At 32.1% G+C, this 17,315-nt stretch overlaps 2 protein-coding genes across 4 annotated transcripts in view; one reads left to right on the forward strand and one right to left on the reverse strand.

The window, feature by feature from the left end:
* Positions 1-238: 238 nt before the first annotated feature.
* On the forward strand, positions 239-11,034 carry LOC132758970 (uncharacterized). 3 transcript variants are annotated; one of them, XM_060750677.1, is made up of 4 exons: positions 239-357; positions 3,867-4,174; positions 4,918-5,046; positions 5,875-11,034. In XM_060750677.1, exons 2-4 carry the CDS (start codon positions 3,931-3,933, stop codon positions 6,108-6,110), a joined length of 609 nt encoding a protein of 202 aa, XP_060606660.1. In that variant the 5' UTR covers positions 239-357; positions 3,867-3,930; the 3' UTR covers positions 6,111-11,034. The 3 variants fall into 3 exon arrangements, with proteins under 3 accessions (XP_060606660.1, XP_060606662.1, XP_060606661.1); XM_060750679.1 differs by having other exon boundaries at positions 274-311; XM_060750678.1 differs by having other exon boundaries at positions 302-408.
* Positions 11,035-14,545: 3,511 nt separating this feature from the next.
* LOC132758971 (ERI1 exoribonuclease 2-like) overlaps positions 14,546-17,315 on the reverse strand; it is a 29,598-nt gene continuing 26,828 nt past the window's right edge. The window contains exons 9-10 of the mRNA XM_060750680.1: positions 17,010-17,095; positions 14,546-16,238 (exon numbers count right to left, since the gene is read on the reverse strand). Of these exons, the coding sequence (XP_060606663.1) occupies positions 14,814-16,238; positions 17,010-17,095 (1,511 nt within the window). The 3' untranslated portion in view covers positions 14,546-14,813. The remainder of the gene's footprint in view (positions 16,239-17,009; positions 17,096-17,315) is intronic.

Raw genomic sequence — 17,315 nt, forward strand, 5'->3', positions numbered from 1 at the left:
CATATACATTGTTCCATTTATAGAAAAATTATATACATTGCGGTAAGAAAATGTCCATTTCACGGCCATTTGTTGAGAACATCCAATTGCAACTATTTGTGATGAATTTTAAACAAACTTACTTTTTTCACGCAATTAATCTTTTTTATTACTTAAATGATATTTTTTTTCACAAATGAACAAACGTTGTGCATGTTTTGCTAAAAAAATATTGTCCCTTGCGCCAAATAAATCTCCGTTATGCATTTTAGTCATACCCTGTAGAGAACCAGTCCAATTGACCCCGCCAAAATGTCAACATCGATTAATTAGTAGGTTTTCTAGTGGTTGATTACTCATGACTGATATAAATTAGAGGTAACTTGATGTATTTGTAGTGAAAATAATCTTGAACTGTACGAGATTAAAGTAAGCATTGATTTATAAATATCCAATTTTGCGAATTAAGGTTACTTTTACGTAACATTGGGGTAGTAATCGGATAGTGCTTATTATCCGAATTTTTGCCAAATTTTCTAAATTTAGTTGCATGCGAGTAGAATCATTATTGATATTTAGTCTGAGTCCTTAAAATGATTTGTCAAAGCCACAGTAAAGACTTTTCTTCTATTTAATCTTGCATTGGGGTATAAGGTCGTGATCAGTAAAAGTTTCCATTAATCAGTTAATAAACTTGCATGAGAAGGGCAGCACGAAATACCCAAATATACCCAAATACACCCAAATATACCCAAATATTGCCTAAATATACTCAAATATTGCCTAAATATACCCAAATATTGCCCAATTATACTAAAAATAAATGTTTTATCCTAAAAAAGTGCTGTTTTTATCATGAATACAATATACATTTTCACTAAGATATAATCAACCATACCCAAATATACATTTCCCTATCATTGTGTTTTGAACCAAAATACAGTCTATATGTACACCATTAAAGCTTTTTTTTTTAAATAACATGGACACTTGTATATGATATGAAATTTCAACAAAATTACACCTTAAAAATGTAAGTGTAGACAACAAATATCATATCTTGATTTAAAATTGCAAGTACATTCATAAAGAACCTATATGTAGTACCTGGGACATAAGATAAGTATGTCCCAGGTAGTACTAAGATAAGCAAATGTCACAACGTTATTTTCTTACAACATCGTAACTGTCCATTTCAACGGAATGAATGAAAATTATAGCAGGCTAAGTCATATTATATCATATTATTTTTAATAAATATTTATTTATTTCTCATTATAATCTATGTTTTATACAAACAAAAATAAATATTGCTATATTTGGGTGCATTTGGGTAGATTTGGGTATTTCGTGCCGCCGCATGAGAACCAGTGCATTACACGGAATCGAAACGATCACATATGCATGGAGTGTTTTGTAGTCTATGCTTAAAGGGGGTCCAAACACATGTTGAAGCACTAAAAGTAGCTTCCCTATTGAGTACAAACCCAGGACTTGCTCTAATCAAATTCTGAAAGTGTAAGTTATGAAGCAAAAAGTGGGGACAGTTTACCACTATGCAATTTTCCAGAGTATTAGAGATAAATTTTAAGCTGAAAGTAAGTCACTGAGACAATCAATGAGCACCTAAATGTAAAGTTAATTAAACCTGTATCCTTAATAAAGAAGCTAGCCCTGATAAAGTCACTGCATACTAGTGGCTCAGGCAGTAGGTTTGGTAGCTGGTTTGCTGAATATGAGACAGCCTTAGTTCTGTCTTGCCGTATGTGAAATCTTTAGCTTGACCTCTATGTGTATAATACAAGGTTACAAATAGAGTCTTATTACAACACTAACCTCTTCAAGTCTTCTGCTGATATCCCAGGCCTCTCAAAGGCATGCACATATTGAGGTGATGAGATAGGATGAAAATTATTATACCAGCCAATTTTAGACTAGTTGTAGATATTAACATTTTATACATCTGCATCAAAACAACTACAGTTGACTCTCAATAAGTCAAAATCGCTTTACTCAAAATTCCGCGTTAGTCGAAGAATTTCTAAAGTCCCGTCAAATTTCCTACTTTATCTTTGTATTTTAACTCCTCTTAGGTCAAATTTTGACTTACCGAGACCCCTGTTTAGTCGAAAAGAAAATTTGGTCCCGTCAATTAAAGTCCAACATATTTTCATCTCAATTAGTCGAAGTGTGAAAACAGCCGACTGATCAAAGGTCGGCGACATCAAGTTGAGATGTTGTCACTCGTGATTCACACGTTTCATAGTAATTTTAATTGCCGGTCATCATGTATAATTAGCACGTCGTGAAAGTGGCTTTAATCGGTTTCAGGACTTAATTGGTTTTAACAGTTAGTTAAGTAAATTAAGATTTAATTAATTTTATTGTACCAGCCTAGGTATTGATGTGTGTTTTCAACGTAATTGACATTTTTATAATTAATTTTCCGTCATATTGCATACATTAATATGTACTTCCGGTTCACGATAGATGCTACTTTCGTTTTCGTCCGATGATCAATTTACTTCATACATTAGATTAATTGTTGTTAGATATATTATAGATATGTTATTGTGCTTTTATTGTAATGAATTATCATGAATGCGTATTAAAAGCATGTGCATTACTGATGAATACTGACAAACTTGCATTTATGTCATTGCCACGAATGCTTGTGTTTATATTTCACTATTAATTTCCATGTATCAAATTTTGAATAATATATTTTTGTTCATTTATAATTTGTATATTTAATTGATTTACAGTCATTTCAACGGTTAAATAGTGCAGCATTGCCGCTATCAACAATAACAAACCTACTTCTTTGCACATTCAATCAGGTACATGTATATACATGTACGAATGTCAACGTAATGGCGGCAGATCCACGTTACTCGAATTCCGTTTCTCTCGAAGTAAAATGCCCAGTCCCTTGGATTTCGAGTTATCGAGAGTCAACTGTATTTTATTGGTAAACTTTACGAAGGTAAAATCAATGATTAATTCTGTATATACAATGCCAAAATTATGTACCTAAGGAAAACTAATAATTTAACTTGAAATTAAAAAAAATCTATGTAAACCAAAAATATTACCAATGGGAGAAAAGTGGCTACATTGAATTTAAACACTTAAATTTTGGCAAGCAAGGACTTATGACATACTTGTTAAATAGTCAAGTGATTACAAATATTTGGTGTGTTTTAGAGACTGACCCAACCACTGTTTCATATTTGAGCATAATGTTGCATGGCTATTTAGTATTAATTGGCTACTATTTATGGGATGGGGGACATATATTTTTACGCATATAGCGATTCAGCTATAGGTTGCTCCTTGGGTGAAGGGCTTCAAAAGTTGTTTAAAGAATTTGATTCCATGCAGAAATCTGTTTGCTATGGCAACCAAAAGGGATAATAGAAATTGAAAAAAAATAATAATAAAACCCCAACAACTTTCATCTCTAGAATCAAAATGCCTCTAGAGCATAGATATTTTACACAAGGCATTGTCTGTGGACCTCTACTAAGATAGTTCAAATTATAGCCCTGGAGTCAAAATTGGCCCCCTCCCCAGCGATAATGTGTTTTACTTATATGTACATGGTAAAAATTTTAAAAATTAAAAAAAATGCAGTTGTTCTGGAATGAACAGTTAAGAAAAATCCAAAAGGTCTGATCCATTGGAAGCATTGAATACAACATAAACTTATAGGAAAATTGAAGACTGTTTGATCGAGTCTGTTCACAAGTGCAAAATTTCACCCCCCCCCCCCCCCCCATTGAAGTGATTGGTCATGGCTGTCCTCTATCTCATAATTTTCTATTATATTCTTCTATTCAGAATTGTTTCCATTTCTTTTAGAATGTATATTTTCTATATTTCAGGAGGTAATCACAATGTGTAGGACAAATAAATAACCAATAGAGAAGTTAAAGTAAAATACTTGAAATGGCTTCACCAAACTTGTCCGAAAGAGCTCACTCTCAATCATGCAGAGAGCATGCTCAGAGACTTAGAAATGAGGGGAAAATGAATGTTCCGGGAGGGCGACGTCTATGGAGACAGATGTTGATTGGGTTTGTTTGTGCAGCTAGTCTTGGTGTGATTTTGTTGATACTTGGCAGTGTGTTCATTGGGAATGCTGTGAAAGGAGATACATCTATAACAGTGATGTTGTGTGTGTTGGGAATGGGTAAGCTCTGGCTTATATTAATTGGTACAAAGAATTTAAATGAAACCAAATTAATCATTTAGATACATGTGACTGTTTAATTTTATTATGCAATATTCATTGATTGTTTATAGTATGGTACAATATATTTGATATATATTACAAGTTATGAATTCCATTAGGAGAAACAATTGTGAATTCGAATATATATCTTTCTCTACAACAGTTCTTATCAGTAGCTTCAAGGACATATTATTTGGGTCAAATACAGTTAAGGTCACACTTTGATGTTAAAGGTCAAATAGGGTTATAATATTCAAGGTCTTATTGAATGTAAGTTGAAGTAAGGAAGTAATTTCGACACATTGATCTGAACCCATGTTCACGAGTGAAAAATGTTTTAATTTAATTTACGAAAGAAACATATTTTGTACTTATTTCCTGCTTTTGATTTATTTTCAGTTCATTTCTTCTGCTTAACAACATGCTGTCATTCATGACTTGTCAAATTATGATGTTGCATGGTTCTTGTTGAAAATAGTTCTGTAAAATTCATGAATTGTGTTACATTTTAAACGTGTTAAGAATATATTCCCTACAATATTTCCCTATACTTATCGTACATCATTTTCATCTCCATTCAAATATAGTCAAGCTACTGTAAAAATATATATTTCATAATAACACAGTTAAATTATCAAACTATAATTTCACCATCTACTGATAAGCAGTGACAATCATTGTTAATTAATTATATGTTTCAGTCTGTGGTTTGATTATACTGGTTGGTACCGGAATCCTTGGTAAGATGTTACTGTCGAGGAAAATGAGAACTGGTGAAGATCAGCTGAATAGGCATCATCCACCTAATTCTTGTCCATATGCTTGTTCAAGTTAGTATGCTTAATTCTTTTGTTTTATTATTCTAAATGACATATTGACTAAGAATTCAAGTCTGCTTCCTTAGCTGAATAGGGAGAGCATGGAATTAGTAATCTAGGGTTTCACTAAATGTTCCATTTTCGTATGAGGCGTATATTGTAATGATGATTGATCTAGGGATATTTCAAGAGTCCAATGGTCATTTGTCTCCAACAGCTGTTTCAGGAATCATGTGAGATTAGTAGTCAATCACTTACTAAGAAATAGTTAATTACTAGTAATAAGAGATTAATACATGGCAGAGTAGGGACGGACGGTAATAATCAGTCTGCAACATGAAAAATAGCCCCGAGGGCCTCAGCAATCAAAATCGAAATCCCGCTAACAGTTTGACTTGTGAAAGCTGGAAAAAATAAATGCTGACGACAGAAGTTTGTCCGCACTAACATTTGGATACTTATGTGGTTACATTATTGTTTTTCCTATTGTTCTTTTAGCCCTATAAGAGAAAACATAGCCATATAAGAGCTTACAGAATGAATGTCATCAAAGAAAAAGAAGTTTCTTCTTGTTCCTGTAGCCATTAAGTACCCATAATTATGTTTCCATGGGCTGACAGGAAAGCCAAAAACAGTATGTCTCCCAAAATTTTGAGAGACAATTCATATATTACTGCGTTATCACAATTTAAGCTAAATTCAGTAATTTGATCTAGAGTCAAGATAATTTTTAGGTCATGGTCATATTAGAATTATTCAACTGTTGTTTTGTCCCAAGTGTTGTTTTGTCCGAGTATGAATCAAATAATTATGTAAATAAATAATCATATTCTATTCCAGTTATATATACCCCATCTCAAGATCAGCTCAACGGACCAATATTCCAAGACCCACCTCCTGCCTATGAAATGGTGATATTTCCACAAAATCAACTGCGTTCATCTGATGATAGCAATGTTGCCGGTAGTATAGAATACAGTGATGGCACAAGATGCACCTTACATCCGGTCTTAATGTCTCCACCTAAATATTCCATTGCAGCAGCACCGATTCCGCAATATGGGGATCCCGTGTGAACAAATTTGTGATGTTGCTTCTGTGACAGTATGCTTGTGTTTGACCATATCACATTGTATTTATTGGGGAGAATTCCAGGTCTACAGTTTTAATGTCAAACAGAAATGGTTGCATTTTTGTCTTGTTGTGTCGTAAAACCTAATTCCGGTAAATTTTGTTGCCTTGGAAATGTAAGACTAAGTTTAATATCAACTTAAAATGAGAGGAGTGATTTGAATTTATGAACTTGTTGTGGAGTAATGCTCACATTACTCACCTATGGAATAATTGTTTAATTAAATTCATTATATTAATATAAGGACATATTATGCATTTGAAAACAGAATAGTTGCTATGGATCATATCAGTACATTTGGTTAACAGAATGGCCAAAAAACTGCTTGATTTGGAACTTGTTAATAATATATATTTAACAACCTTATTTTTGTGGTGCTCTATTTTGTGACATTTGTATGTTTTTATCCACTCTAATGAATGTTTTTGCTTGTCACTCAGTCTGAAGTTGCTTTTCTTAATTACTTTTTTTTAAAAATATTTTATGTACAATAGATTTTCATTGACAAAAGTAGAAAGTATTTGTTTGACAAAAGTAGAAAGTATTTGTTGGAGACTACTAATCGTAACCTCAGGGTTAGAGTCAATGGACATTGGGACAACAAGACTTGCAAAAACTTTTGGGCAATTTCATTATCAATGACATAACACTCGGAGGCAAAAAGCAGGAGGAAACTGCTTTATGCATAGAAAACACAAAAAACAACCAAGTAACAAAACACAGAACAACCAAATCAAAAATACGCTTCAGAACAAAAATAGTGCTAATGTACATTTTATGTGCATTAACATTTGTAAAAGCCCTCCAACTTACTTAAATTTCTTTGCCTTGCAGGTTCAGATTATTAATTTGTCTTGTGCTTCTGCAGATGTAATTATTATGTATGAAAAAGGTGCATTTACCTTCTTTCATTGATAACCTACCATTCACAAAATGGAAGTTTAGATCTTGATTGGCTTATCTGAAGTGGGATATTCACAAAACTGTTGCAATACTTACAGGAGTTTTTTTTAGTGCAGTCTTCCTTGCTTTGGAACTTTTCTTCCTAAAACTTTTGAATTTTTGTGTAATTTTATTGCTGTTATAATTATGTAAATGAAATATAACTGTTGCTTTATGAATTTTTTTAGAGTTATTGTTTTATGATTTTTTAATTTTTTGTTTAAAGTCGTACTACTATTAGTATTAAATAGAGCTGAAACTGATCTAACATGAATGATTACAGTAAACTCCGCTTATAACGAACTCATTGGGACATTCAAAATCTGTTCCTTATATCCGGAGTTCCTTGTAAGCATATAGCGAATTAGTTCCTTGTATCAGTAGTTTTTATAGCGAACAGATTTACATATAACGAACTAATTGTTAAACATCGTCCGCCATTTTGAAGAGCATTTGATTAGGAATAATTTGTCATTTATTTCTTTTTTAGACACAATACCTGAGAGCGTACATTTTGGAATTTAAAAATCCTTTGTTATTTTAGTTTTAGATCTACTCCCTTTCTCAATTTCTGATAAAATATCATATTTTGTTTCTTAAGTCAGTGCTTTTCGTTTTCTTTCCATGAATAAAAATAAACAAGATTTTCCATATTTTCTTCCTTTTATATTGAATATCTTCTATTATATTTTAAGGTTGACTTTTACTTATAAAATATATAGATTTCTTTTCTTTTCAATCAAGCATACTTTGTAGTTTTCTATTGATTTTGTTTGTGAAATCTGATTATAAATGATCATAATTATTTTACTCGAGCAAAACTATTAAAGAAAAGAAATAATAGAATAAAAGGAAATACAGTTTTATCTTTGTGACAAGAACTCATGCTAAAAATATCCTAAATAGAAAACTATTACATACTTCTATACAAATTCATTTTTATAGATATATTGAATTAAATACAACAATATTCCGCGAGTTTTAATCCGTGCCAATGAAAACGAATGTTGAAAATGCGGGATATATTTACGAATAGCTGATATTTGGAGTTCGTTATAAAGGTGTAATTTCCTGCACTTTTAACTAAATCGGGACAAAGAAAATAGTTCCTTATAAGCGATAATTCCTTATAACCGTGTTCGCTATAACCGTATATATTTCTATTAAATAAAGAAGGGCAAAATTCGGGCCAAAATAAATTGTTCCTTATAACCGGAAGTTCGCTATAACCGTGTTCGTTATAAGTGAAGTTTACTGTAATTGATATACATTTGTTTGACTTATTAGTTGTCTGAAATTCATGCAAAACGTATCCAGAAGGGGATGTCTAAAACTATGCTATTATTACATATTTGACATTTTTCATAGTAGCGATTACAAATTGTGGTGGGACAAAAATCATGCAATGAACATTCATAAACAAGGTACATCATAATTGTATGAACAGAATGTGTATTTTACTGAAATCATTATAACAGATTCTTAGATATGAAAGTGAATTATAGACAAGTAATAAGTTTTTATAACTACATGTATATTGGTGTATCGTTGATAGTTGCCATCCAATATGGATATATTCTCAATAAATTTTGTGCTGACTTAGTGACAGCTCTGATTATTTTTTTTAGTGATATTTGCATATAATGCTGTTATTTCTGTTTATTTTTGTTTTATATTTGATTAAATTTGTATATCTTCTATACAGTTGAGATGCATTTTAAACTATCAGCTGTTGAGGTATTGATTTTGTGCTGACACTGGTTACTGTTGAAATCATTTTAATTTGATGATTTAGAATATAAGTTTTGTTTTTTTACCTGTCTTGAGGTGTGCAGCTTTAACTTATTTTATTCAGTTCCTTATTATGAAGATACATGTACCAATTTTAAAGCAGAATTTAGGCACCATTAGCGGGAAACCGGTAAATATAGAAGAAAAAAATACAGCTACAAAATCTAAAAGTAAACTGGTCATTTTTATATTGACTTTTTGAAGAAAGGGAGACCTATTGTACTCATCCAAGTGTTGGTGTCAGCATCAACATTGGCGTCACACTTTAGTAAAGTTTTTGTGTGCAAATTGGTATCTCCAAGGAATGGGTTGAAACTTCACACACTTGTTCTCTCTGATTATCTAAATTTGGATTCTTGCATGAAGGGCAGAGGTCCCATATCTCTGTGTAACCTTTTTTTACAGAGTTAAGGCCCTTTTTTCACCATCAAGCACTGAGAATGGTCAAGTGACAGCTCCTGTTGCAAAAAACTATCACATGTATTTTAGATTTTTATGAAGATAGTTTTAATATTATGAATATTTCTTTGTTTATTAAAATAAATTGATTTTTTATTTCTAACTTAAATCAGTGTTGCATCTAGAATTTCAAAATTATGGGGGATTGTCCCCCACTCAACTGAAAAATGTGGGGGATTTGAAAAAATGTAGGGGACAATAAAATATGCTTTTACCTAACAATATGATACGTATTTTAATCATTACCTCGAGTGAAAACAAACATGGCAGAAGCCTTCAAGATACAATGAAGATTAACTAAATTAAGTTGAAAAGATAGTCAGATGCGCGACTTGGCACGCATTGACTTCATTAAAATGCGCAAGCTGCAAAAAATATGCACAAAAAGCGCAACCTAGATGCAACACTGCTTAAATATCTGTAATGTACACCACTGAATGAAGTATCTCACTCAATGATTTTTATATCTTAATTATTTAATATATTACATTGTCACCAGATATTATAGAATAGAAAAAATTGTTAGACCCTCCTGGCTAGATTTTATTTCGAGTGATATTGTTATAGGTTTTCTTCACTTGCAATAAGTGCTGATAAATATGGACTTTCTAATTCCATTAAAAGATGTTTTCTATATTCACTGTATACAACTACATGTACAAATATCATATATACAAATTATTGAAAATTTGTTTTAAAAACTTCAATAAAAGATACTTTTATTTTTGAATATCAGAGTGTTATCACAATTTAAACCATCAGCTTTTTGCAAACACGTCTTTTGAATTTAACCAGAGTTCAACATGCAGTTTTGACACTCGTCTTTTAAGTGCAACCTATTTTGACCAAACATTCTATGTTAAAAAGGGGCATAGCTCCAGAAATATAGCTTTTAGAATTATGTTTTTTGACACTTAACTGCACCTTGTCATAAGTAAGTATTCCAAGTTTCATGTTGATAACTTTAAATAAAAATATTTGAATAATTTGCTACATTAAAGTTATTGTATGACAATGATGACACAGCGATTACAACAGCTGGACTTTTTTTTTCTTCGAAACAGACAAGCTAGAAATAATGAAACACATGAAGTCTCTGAAAGAAAGTATCTTAATGTCAGTTTTAAATTGGTTTAAACATATTTATTTAAGCTCGATTGCGAAACGAGTTCTTGCAACTTATATTAATCACTTTGGAGTCTGCTTCCTGGAACCAACCAGTACTGGTGTCATATGAAGAAACATGGTCGTGACCAGAGTAGGGCTCGAACCCATGATCTCTGGGTTGAAAGGCAGACACCGTAACCACTAGACCACCGCTCCCCTTTCAGTTGTAAATTGTTTTATATGTGAAAAAAAAGAGAGAAATGAAAGTGAGTTCGACAGCTTTTGATATATTTTAATTGTTTTCATACAGTATTGTGTTTGAGAGAATGTTATTTGAAGGCCAGTGTTGTTGTCCCTTAAAATTTTGTTTAATATTATGCAGATATAAATAGTGTCTTTCTTCAATTTTAGTTTTATTTTTATTTATGTTAAATCTTACAATGTTGTATTTTAACACTCCCTTTTTTGTGGATTTAATGTTGTTGTTTTAAGCACATATTTATAATGTCATTGTTTTATAAATGTGATATTTGTAACATTTTACAATAAAAATCTTGTAGTGCTTTGTACATTTGCAGTTTTCTTTTCTGTGGTAATTTGTTAGGCAAATAATTTTGAAGCAAGACTGAATGCACAAATTTATTTCAAAATTTCACATTAAAATACTATAATCATTTGATTAAATACAAAATGGCAATTATATGAATTTCAATGTCAGTGAGTAAAGAATTCACATGTTAAAAGCTGGAAAGACATATGGCTTTCATTGAGCCAATTTGTTTGCATTGCTACAACCAAGTTAAATCAATACAAAACATACAAAAAAAATCATTGAACACATTTAATAATAAATATAAAGCAATAATATGTAAAATACATACATTTGCAACATACATGTAATTATTGACCAGACATGACCTCTGTAAATCTACTGTAGTATAAGTATAAAACAGCTGTTTAAGATCTTAACTCTAGCAAATACCAGTTTCTGTATGACACAAGAACTATGCATTCTAACACAATTGTACACTATTGGATGATCACTGTTACTCATAGGTACTTGTGGGTTCTTACAATGCCGGGGACTGAAATCTCCTAAACATGCCTTCAAATAACCCACTTTTCCTCGAAAAATATATAGTTTATTGTTGTTTCCTGTTTTAACACATATTTTGCTACTAGAGAGCATGCTAACTTATGCTCCACAATTCTCGATCACTAGTGAAGTAGGATAATGGCTGTTCATAATTTTGTTATATAGTGGCCTATTATTTATAATGAATATACTAAATTACATTATATACTGGAGAAATCTTATCATTGCTGTGCATCAAACAAAAGATTGATGGTCATCAATGACATATGAGCCGCGTCACGACAAAACCAACATAATGGGTTTGCGACCAGCATGGATCCAGACCAGCCTGCGCATCCGGGCAGTCTGATCAGGATCCATACTGTTTGCTATCAGTTTCTCTACTTGTAATGGGTTTGTAAGCGAACAGTATGGATCCTGATCAGACTGAGCGGATGCGCAGGCTAGTCTAGATCCATGCTGGTCGCAAACACACTATGTTGGTTTTCATGGCATGGCTCATATATGGAAATATCACTTGGCTATGTAAGCCTCATAGTTTGTAAAAAGCTTCCTCAACACAAATATTCTTACCTATTTTAGAGGAAATCCTCAACAAAAATCTATCACTTTTGTGACATATTAAAATAGAAGATAATACAATACAAAAATTACTTAGCCATGGTGCATTAGTTCCCACAAATCTTATAGAAATTTTCATTTGCCTGTATTTACATGTCTCGGATAATAGAAAAATTTGTACCATATCAAAGCTGTGGAAAAAAAACTTTCAACATCAATTTTGTCATGGAACATTACAACAATGATACACTTTAGTGACATAACTAGGGGTGCAACAATACATTCAAATGTGTACTGTGATATATTGCAATACAGCCAACCCATATAGCAAAACATTGTTATGAAAATAGAACATACAACTTGCAAGCTTTTGTTTATATGTGAAATGTTGAAAAAACTACAAACATTAAAATTTAATAACACATATTATTATAAAATGATTGGAAGGTTTATGTGTATACACTTAAGTCTTTATTCAAACACGCTTCACATGCCCCTTTCTTCACATCCTTCCCCTTATAAACAGATAAGGTAGTCAAGTGCATTATTACACAATATATGTGCAGCATAAGAACAGAATGCATATATGAGGATCTATGCTGTTCGCTTACAAACCCTATAACAAATAGAGAAACTGATAGCAAACAGCATGGATCCTGATCAGACTGCGTGGATGCGCAGGCTGGTCTGGATCCATCATGGACCATGCTGGTCGCAAACCCATTATGTTGGTTTTATCGTGGTGCGGCTCATATGTCATATGATATCGCATATGATGTCAATAAACCAAATGATGCCAGGAAAATTACTTCTCTGATCACTGTAGTTCCGCATATTTTCATCAATTCTATTTTTTTGTTAGCATGTTACAATGGGAATAGACATTTTCTTGCATTGTAGTATAATAATGCACAATTTATCATTCAAATGCTTTGCAATGAATCACACATGTTTACATTCGTAATCAAAATGCATTATTCTATTAAAATGCACTATGCTCTCAAAATTGTTATCCAATTCCTAATCATACTATAAAAGATATAGAGGTTTGTACATTTATAGGTTGGCCGTTGCAGTGCTTGAACCCATCTGATTTGAAACACACTATAATCATTGTATACATTTATTTTGAAAAAAAATTATGCAGTATAATGGCATGCGAGCAGTTCCTGTAAAGAAGCAGTACCCGTATTTTTCGTTAAAACGCTTGATTTTTACTTGCATTGTTCAAAAAATAATATCAAATCAAGCAGATGCATAAACGAGAAAAACTCTACGTGTCAGTTCCGCAGTACTTATAAAAAGTTTCATTTTAAATCACTTTCACCTGTGGGTTGTCTGAATGTGACCTTGTTTACTTTGGGGGATTCCGTTCCTGCGCGCATGCGCAAAAATACTAACATATGAGGCGTGTTAAAGGGTTCTCCACTAATACCACATGTGTACAGATAAGTAGGAAATGCGATGAAAACTTGTTTAATTATCAGAATTTTGACCTACATTGCTATATTAAATAATTTTATGGTTTTAATGCGTAAAATATTATGCATACAAGCACGCCATTGAATGAGAATACCTTGGGGTAATGGCATCGGGTAATAGATACCAGCGTTAAGTCTACTCTCTATTCCCTGAATTACATCTATTTTACCTCTGGGAAAAAGGTCTGTTCAACAATTATAAATGAAAACTTGGTCTGATATAACAACATTGTATAATTATAATGGGTTATATTTTATGTACGGGAACTACTTCTCTTCCTACAAAATAATGGATAATTTCGGTACCCCATATGAGACCTCATAACTAAGGGTTATTCTATGTTTAGACAGAGACATAGATAACAGAGATAGGCTACTTCCTAGCCAGTTAAAATATCACGCGTGCCTACTAAACTTTAAACTTGTAGCAAGTAAAACTTATTAACCAGATATCAAAATCAGTAAAATAATACATTTTCTGAAAGTTAAAAAACTATTCATATGACAAAAAACTGGCTCAGTGGGTATGTTCTGCCATGTTTTTCTAAGTGAAAGGCATGGAAAGTTACCAATATTTTAACATGCAGCCATAGATTAAAGATTTACCTTTCAAATGGTATATAATATTAAAGGATCATATGTACATCCATTAAGTTTTATTTGCTACAAAATGCCTAATTTTCCACTTTTTTATAGGCATGAGTGATATTTCAATGGAGTATATAGGAGCTGCTTATCTCTGTTATCTATGTCTCTGGTTTAGATCATAATGGAATTTCCATGATTTGTGTGACGAGCCGAATATTGATGTGTAACATTCAATTTTTTGGTGAGTGAGCATAATAAAAAATAATTTTTAAGTTACTACGATTTTTGTACGGGAACTGCTCGCATGCCAGTATATCAGCAGTTTATAAATCAAAATATACTCATATATTGTTGCACCTACTTAAGCCAGAACATAAAACATAAATACTTCCTTTTGCCAGGAATATATATGCTATTATTTTGAGATATCAGATATCTTAAAATTCATATGTTAAATTATTCAGTCAGAATAAAGTTTAATAAGAATTATTCACAAGCCTCTAGCCCATATTTGATTTAAAATCTAAAAAATTGTAAATTAATCTTCATAAAATACTTTGAAGGAAATGTTGAAAACTGCATTGTACACACTATGAATAAACATAAACTATACTACATGTAGTTATCTCATGTACACTTTCTGGGTAGTCATTGATCTTACTCCAAGACTTTTTCTCTGAGGTAACCCAGACATTTGTTGAAAACCTCTTATAACTGGTGTGAACTGCTTTGAAATCACGGAACTACTGTGTGACATTGACTGAGTATTCAGACTAGTTTCCCACTTGAAAAAATCACAGCCTTCTTTTGACCCCACTCTTTTCCTTACTGCACAACTAAAGAAAAATCTGCCCATGTTCTGGCCAGGTGATTGGACCATTCTTCTCTTTGATCGACGGCCACATTTACAAAGAGGTGGAGTCACTTTCATATTTGAGTTATTTATAGAAAACCCAGACTGGTGATTGCTTCCAGTAAAACTTGCAGTTTGATAAGGAGTTTTGAAACCAGTCCCACTTTGACAGGAAGTGTTTGGCGTAACACAGTCTGAGAAACCAGCCACACTTGCAGACTGGTTTGTTAATGGGCTGATGATTTTAGACTGGTTAAATCCACTTTTACAATTTGTTCCACCAGCAGGTGTAGAAGTGACAAATGATCTTGACTTTGATACAACAGAATCAATCAATGGCTTTGGTTTTATGAATGACTGAGGAGTTTTAAATGTAGACTGAACACAAGATTTATCAACAGGGTTTGGTAATTTAAAACATTTTGTACTGTCTTTTACCGGCACCTTCTTTAAATTCCCAGTATTATCATTATTAATGATCTGAATGTTAGTATCCTGTGCTGAGAGACCCTTCTTTGCTTCCATAGACTTTACTATGCCAGGAGTATTAATTTCCATATCATTAAAATCATCTGGATCAACATAAATATCAGCAGATGTAAATTTCTTGGGAGAAAATTTTCTAGGAATTTTTCTTCTTGGTGAATTAGTATTCAGTTTACTCTTGTCTTTCACAGGTGTAAACTGTTTTCTCTTCTTATGAACAGAAGCTTTCACATCCTCTAGACCTTTGTCATGTGTTAAGTCATAACAATTACAAATTGATGTAACAGAACCTTGTTCATTAAAACAACTAGACTTTTCTGGAGTCTTCCTGAATACAGGTATTTTAGAGGGAGAGGTTTTTGGTAGATTTCTTGCACTTGAGGTACTTTTCAGAGATTCTTTTGGTGCTTTACCCTTATCACTACATGTTGAGTCATAACAACTACCTATTGATGTAACAGGACCTTGTTTTTTCAAACAACTAGATTTTTCTGGTGTCTTCGTTCTTACTGGTATTTTATAGGGAGAGTCTTTTGGTAGATTTGTTGAAGTTTTAAGAGATTCTTTTGGTGATTTACCCAAAGCTGTGGTGGTATTTGATCCTAAACCATTTGATTTTTCTTTTGCGTTTCTAGGTGGAGTTGTTCTTGTTGCCTTGGAAACATATTGTAGCATTGTGGGATTACAGCTAACTGATCTTTCATGGGTCTGAAAAAACAACAAGAACTACAATTAATTTCATATTTTATTTCATACATGTAGATACAAAAAAAAAATAACAAAAATTAAAATATTTCACATAAATATAAAATTAACAGATCTTTTGCTACTAAAAACTTAAAATATGCATTATTTAAAAATATCACAAGTAAAGATACAGGATTCATTTAAACATCTAACAAGGAAAAATCTAAAGGTTAAATTGCATTTATCTGGACTTAGCAGGGTTGTGATTTTTTTTATACAAAAATATTATTTATGAGAGACTGATCATATATATCAAACCTCAACATTGTCTGCAAAATGTAACTTCTAATTCTATTGACAAAAATGTATATGAACTTATTTTCATCAGAAGTACATGTACATCATAGACCTGATATCACACCTTGATATTTGGTACATGTATATATAATATTGTATAATTTTAGTTTATTTGTCTTATATTTGACCTCTGAACCCTATGGTCCTAAAATTATTGAATTATTTTGAACTCTGAACCATAAATCTTTCAATAACACATACATGTACACAATAGTAATGTAGTTTTATCAATAAATTAACCCCATGTTTTTCTCTGCACAAAATACAAAAGGAAACTTTTGTATCAGGTCCTTAACAGCACAACATTGATACATTCAACACATCAGAGTGTGTACTCTTTTATCTTGTACAAAATCATTCCAAAAGCTTTCAGATGGATATTGTTAACTAGACATTTTAAACAAACTACATTGTATATAATGGTCAAACTTTGACCTTAAGTGTCTTTGTAACTTTCATCTGGCAGCCATCTTTGATCATTCTAAACGCGAGTTTTGCTGTATTTCTTGCATCATCAACACCTGGAAAAACACAAAGAAAACTTTTGGTTTTAAGTCACAGCAAAATAAAGATATAAATAAAGACAGTCTTTTAATAATAAGATCTGTCCGCAGAAAGCACAGTTCACTTTTCTCACTGATGGACAGACACAACAAGAGCTGTCGGTAGGACAGCAACGCTCGACTATTCTTAGTGCTTGATAGTAAAAAAAATGCTTGTTACAGTTACCTCCTCCTGTTT

Source organism: Ruditapes philippinarum, unplaced genomic scaffold (assembly GCF_026571515.1).
Source record: "Ruditapes philippinarum isolate M1 unplaced genomic scaffold, ASM2657151v2 ctg486_1_1_1_1, whole genome shotgun sequence".
Lineage (NCBI taxonomy): Eukaryota > Metazoa > Mollusca > Bivalvia > Venerida > Veneridae > Ruditapes > Ruditapes philippinarum.